General features: G+C 38.2%; 1 protein-coding gene across 1 annotated transcript in view; it reads left to right on the plus strand.

Annotated features, from left to right (window-relative positions):
- The window catches only part of Syt10 (synaptotagmin 10), a 56495-nt gene extending 51252 nt beyond the window's left edge, over window positions 1–5243 (plus strand). The window contains exons 6-7 of the mRNA XM_021183812.3: window positions 504–633; window positions 3855–5243. Of these exons, the coding sequence (XP_021039471.1) occupies window positions 504–633; window positions 3855–3926 (202 nt within the window). The 3' untranslated portion in view covers window positions 3927–5243. The remainder of the gene's footprint in view (window positions 1–503; window positions 634–3854) is intronic.
- Window positions 5244–6000: the final 757 nt, after the last annotated feature.

The raw sequence follows: 6000 nt of genomic DNA on the forward strand, positions 1-6000 counted from the left end.
CTACTTCTCAGCTGTGCCTACACCTGGCCTAGTTCATCTTTATTTAGGAATTTCCATTTAATCAAAAGGGGTATACAATAATCTCTTCTCTGTAGGGAATGTTTCAAATATTCCATACAAATGGAAAACAAAAACAGTAGTGAGTCTCATACTTTTCTTCCTACATATACAGATCGCCATGAAGCCTACTTTATAAATTGTGTACAAGAAGAGGCTAACAAAAATACATAATAAATTAGAACAATTATAGCAATATACTGTATGTATAAAGTACTGCATAATATTGGTGGATTATTTGTTTCTAGAACTTTGTGTTTGATATTTCTGACAGTGATTGACCATGGATCACTAAAGAGCACAAAAAGTGAAATCTGGGTCTGGAGACTACCATAACCTGCAGGACCTATTGCTTTGATGATGAGTTTAAAATTCTCATGAAATGTGTAACATTCCACTGGCTTTTGAATTGTAACAATGAAAATATGTTACTCCTCAAATCCTAGGGTGGGGCACAATGAGGTCATAGGCGTGTGTCGAACTGGTCTAGACGCTGAGGGTCTTGGGAGAGACCACTGGAATGAGATGCTGGCCTATCACCGAAAGCCAATCACACACTGGCACCCCTTGCTGGAGGTAAGGATGCTGTCACCACCTCTGCCCTCACTTACCGCTGATGCTTAAACATTTTCTTAATCTGAAAACTTTCATTTGATATTTCATTCATTCACCTGTTTGACAAAACATGCTATTGCTTTTGTCTCCGAGTCTTTAACACTGTCTAGTCAAAGTTCTGTGTGACTTGAGAGATTTAAAAAAAAAACATGCCTTGTTCCTGGGGTTCCTTGTTCAGTAAGCCTAAGAAAGGAGTGTGTCTTTTCCTTTGCATAACCGTAGGCTTTTGTCAGTGGCCAGGAGCCACGGTCTTAAGTTCATTACTCAGTAGGAACTGTGCTCTGGCACTGATTCATTAGGAAAAGAGCCTCTTTCCCTAGAGCCCCCCTTTCATTTATAAATCCTTAATTAAGCCGTGTCATCTGATGCCTCTGGGTACATCCCAGATGCAAGTCTGGTCAGAAAGAACATACAGAGATTTAAAATATCAAGACACCAACTTAGCTGTGGTCAAAGCCTGGCCGTGCTATGTGGCTTTAATTATAAAGCTTGGTGAATGGTTGACCTTCTCTAAGTTTCTATTATACCGCTGCAGTAGGAGCAACTTACCATGAGGACACAGAACACTATGCCATGCAGACTGACTCGATACCAGGTCTTGACATCTGTGTCCCTGCGTCATTACGTTAGGAAAGAGGATTACCTGTTTTCTCTCTTACAACTTTTGGTCAAGGTTGGTCTACTGGAGGTACAAAGTATTGCTTTCCTTAATGCCTGTCTCTCCCACAAAATCAGTTCGTAGAATCTCCTCAAGAGCCATGTCAAGACATTAATGGGTGTCCACAGAAGGAGAGAAAGGACTTTGTGAAGTTTCATAAAGTGAAACTGCCACAAAATAAATAAATAAAAATTTAGCCTTTTTAAGGAGTAAGTTGCTGCTTTGTGTATTAAGCTTTGGTTTTCAGACAGAAAAGACCTGCACTGTAACTGACTGTATCAGGAGGACAAGGTTTCAGTCTCAACTTAATGACAAGAATGAGACCCTGGCTATGTTAGGCAAGACATTTTGTGGGAATGGGGCAAACATTTCATGTTCAGGCAATAGAAGCAAACTGCTATCCCAGATTCCTGTTGTACGGATCATCTCTTGTACACTGTGTAAAAACACTTACCTGTCAATAAAGAGCTGAATAGTCAATAGCAAAGCAGGAAAGAATAGGTAGGACTTCCTGGGACACAGAGAGGAACTCTGGGAAAGAGAGGGTTCCAAAACATTGAGGAAGTTAATGTATGAAACTGTGGAGAGGTGACCAGCTATGTGGCACACATAGAATAGTATAAATGGGTTAGTTAAGTTATGACATAGTGATCTAAGAACATACCTACCCTAAGGCCTAGGCATTAATTCATAAAAAAACAAGCCTTTGTATCATTCATAAAATGGAGTGGACATAGAAAAGCACAAACAGTTATACCTCATTTATACATAAATGCCACAAAACCTTTCTTGACTTCATAATTAATGTAAGTCATAGGTCAGACACATACATAGACAACACAGATGAAGACACTTATGCAGACATACACACACACAGACAAACATGCACACACAGAAATATACATACATACACACAGAAATACATACATATATACATACATACATACATAGACACATATAGACAGACATACACATCCAAAGACACACAGATACATACACAGACACATATACACACAGACATATATTATTTTAGTTACTTTTCTATTGCTGTAAAGAGACACCATAGCTGGGCAGTGGTGGCACACACCTTTAATCCCAGCACTTGGGAGGCAGAGGCAGGCAGATTTCTGATTTAGAGGCCACCCTGGTCTACAGAGAGTTCCAGAACAGCTAGGGCTATACAGAGAAACCCTGTCTCGAAAAAAACCAAAAAGAAAAAAAAAAAAAAAAAAAAAAAGACCATGATCAAAGCAACTTATAAAAGAGAGCATTTAATTGGGGCTTGCATACAGGTTCAGCTGATTGGTCCATGCTCATATTATGGGAAGCATACAGCCAGGAAAGGTGCTTCATTAATAGATAGATAGATAGATAGATGCTTCATTAATCAATAGATAGATAGATAGATAGATAGATAGATAGATAGATAGACAGATACAGATATCCCATTAACTAAACTCTTAAAAATGCAGATATTCAAGGATGATGAGAATTCTCTGGGTCACTTGGGATTCCCACATGACAAGCTGGCCTTTTCAGTGTATGAATCCCCCAGATGAAAATCCCTTCCTGTTTTAAAGCAAAGGGAATATGGCCTTGAATTTATTATAATTTGATGCTGTAATAAAATATCAAAATCAAACTTGGCCTTTGGAAGAAAGAGCTTCTTTGGCTTATGGTTCCAGAGGAATATCCTTTGAATATAATATAGTGGAGAAGGTATATAATATATAATATAGTATAGTATATATAATATAATATAGGATATAATATATAACATATATTATGTCCTCTGGATAATATAGAGGAGAAGCATGTTGTCAGGAAGCCAGAGCCGGAAGCAGAGAGAACACATTTTCACCCCCACACAGGAAACAGAACAAACTTGAAGAAGGGCAGAGAGAGTTTAAACCTTCAACGCCCACCCAACAAGGCCCTGTGTACCAAAGGCTCATAACCTTTCCAAACAGTCCTTAGATATGAGAATCTATGAGGGGCATTTCTCATTCAAACTGTCATAAGTCTCTTAGGTCTACAAGTTCTTGTTACTCTTATGGTAATAGTATAGGAAAAATATTAGCCCAGCATGGTGTCGCACACCTTTAATCCCAGCACTTGGGAGGCAGAGGCAGGCGGATTTCTGAGTTCGAGGCCAGCCTGGTCTACAGAGTGAGTTCCAGGACTTCCAGGGCTCCACAGAGAAACCCTGTCTCAAAAAAAAAAAAAAAAAAAAGACTAAATGTCTCCCATAAAGTGTGGGACTCTTCTATAACCATAAAAGTTGCTGAATGACATTATTCTATATACTTTTTTATATCCAAGTACTGTGTGTTACAGGAAATATTTGTGTTTTCTCTCTGCCATGGAAGGTAAGTCCTGATGAACATGGAGGTTACATAGATCATCTCTTCAGACATTTGCAAACTGTGTGTGACTATCCACTGTTAACAGAGAGATACAGTTGCCATTATGTGGGGGTTTTCATCTTTATTGGATCATATATTGTGAAATTCCTGTCTTTCAGTTACCTGGCCGGGCCACCAGCTTTGATAGTCAAGGGTCCTGTTCTTCTCCCAGGCCACCGTCCACACCATAAAAGCCTCCAAATAAGACCATATCACAGAAAGATCTAGAACCATGTGTTCATTGAATCAGAAACCTGCACACAGAAAACACATGCGCGCACAGAACATTTGACTTCTTCATTTAAAATATACCCATGATAATTAATAACTTGATGCATAATTTCTCTTGGCTTATTTGGCTTATTTGTCTTCAACTTTGAGCATATTAATACATTCTACTTGAGTACTAATGGTCCTTAGTTACATACAGTGTTTTATTTTCATGTCTTCTCTCTACTTGCACAGTGTTTTAATATGTTGTAATTCTTCGCCTAAGCAAATAAGTTATTTGAGAAGAGAATCCACATGTATGTAAAAATTAAATATAGTTTATAACTGTGATGTGTGAAATAGTGAAACATGTCATTTTCAACTGTGTACACAGTTCTATCTGAACTTTTAATGTGCATACCTAAATTCAACAGGATCAACTCCTTCGAATCCTAACTAATGTCATGTGTCTGATAGTAGTTTTCTTCCATGATCAGCATGTTTGTCGTTGAGGTTGTCTCTCCAGCTTCCGTTCTGGGGACACTTAGCTAAGCTGCAAAATGAAGAGTCATTTTCGAATACAAATGTACAAAGCGATGCTGAGTGTCTGGTCAATGACACTACCAGCTTACGACATCTTACTGTTGCATTATTTCAGACGCCCGTGGTACTGCTGACAGATAGTTTTAAAACTCCTAGCAATCTTCTTACGTGGCTACAGTCATAAGTTTGTCTTTCCAGGTGACCCAGTACAGTGGTGTGCTTGTTCTGTAACTTGGAGCTGTCATGTGGCTCCTACACTTTTGATGGATCACACTTCATAGAAACCAAAGGTCCAGCAAAGTTTTCTGTGCCCACCGTCCTTAAGATAGACAGGTGTTGACTCCACCCACTCAGGAGCTGGTCGCTCATCAATAGAGCTAGACAGTCTTTCAAGGACGAAATATAGATGCATGCTATAAACAGTACAACTTTCACACTTATTAAAAATAAATGCATTTCAAAGGTCCAGACAGACAGCTCTTTAATGAAAGGAAGGATTAATGATCAGGCCACTAGAGGTAAGATAAATATATATCTATCTATATACATATATATGCAAATGCTTTTTCTTTTTACAAGATAGAACTTTCTTGGAAATCAGGTCAGCTTTTTGCAGTCTCATTTTAAGACCCTATTGGAAGGCGCCTAAATGGAATCACAATAACCTTGCTTTTGAGGTATGCATATTTAAAGCTCATTCCATAATAAGGTTTCTAAAAGGGAAGAAAATTTATATTTGAATTTTTTAAGCAAGCTCATTGGGATGAAAAAGTTTTATCACAAATTATGAATTTTTATATTTGTAAAAATCCCTTATTTCAAATATTAGGAAATATATTTTTAAAGTCTTGAAATTTCTCTCATAAAGATTCAATATCTGTTAACCAGGATGCAAGTATGTCTTGTATTAGTATTTATAGTGTAGACTCAGTTCTGCCTAAAGCTTTGGAGAAATGCCTGTGTCCAGGACATGAAAAGATGCTACTAAACTTTCCCTCATTAAAAATAAGAGAAACGAGCCAGGCGTGGTGGCGCACGCCTTTAATCCCAGCACTCGGGAGGCAGAGGCAGGCGGATTTCTGAGTTCGAGGCCAGCCTGGTCTACAAAGTGAGTTCCAGGACAGCCAGGGCTACACAGAGAAACCCTGTCTCAAAAAACAAAAAAAATAAAATAAAACAAAATAAGAGAAACGCATCTGAAAACACTTGACTATCCTGTCAAACCAAACCAAACCAACAAACAAAATAACCCTACTCATTACAGAATGACTCCAGATGACAACCTATCTTGAAATCTTTGTTTTACGGAGAAATGCAAACCGCCAAATGGAGAGGAAAACCCTCTTCCTCTTCGTGTGATAACATTTGGGGAGAGGTTTTATTAGTAGCTGTGGATGTGACATTTCTCAAGTCTGTAAAGTTTGCATTTTCACTCAAAACGATATCTTACAGATTTACAAAATCGCAGCTAATTTTCCTAAGAACAGGCTAAACCAACTTAACCAAAGGAAA

This window comes from Mus caroli, unplaced genomic scaffold (assembly GCF_978045245.1).
Source record: "Mus caroli unplaced genomic scaffold, Mus_caroli_1 scaffold_16, whole genome shotgun sequence".
Taxonomy (NCBI): Eukaryota; Metazoa; Chordata; class Mammalia; order Rodentia; family Muridae; genus Mus; species Mus caroli.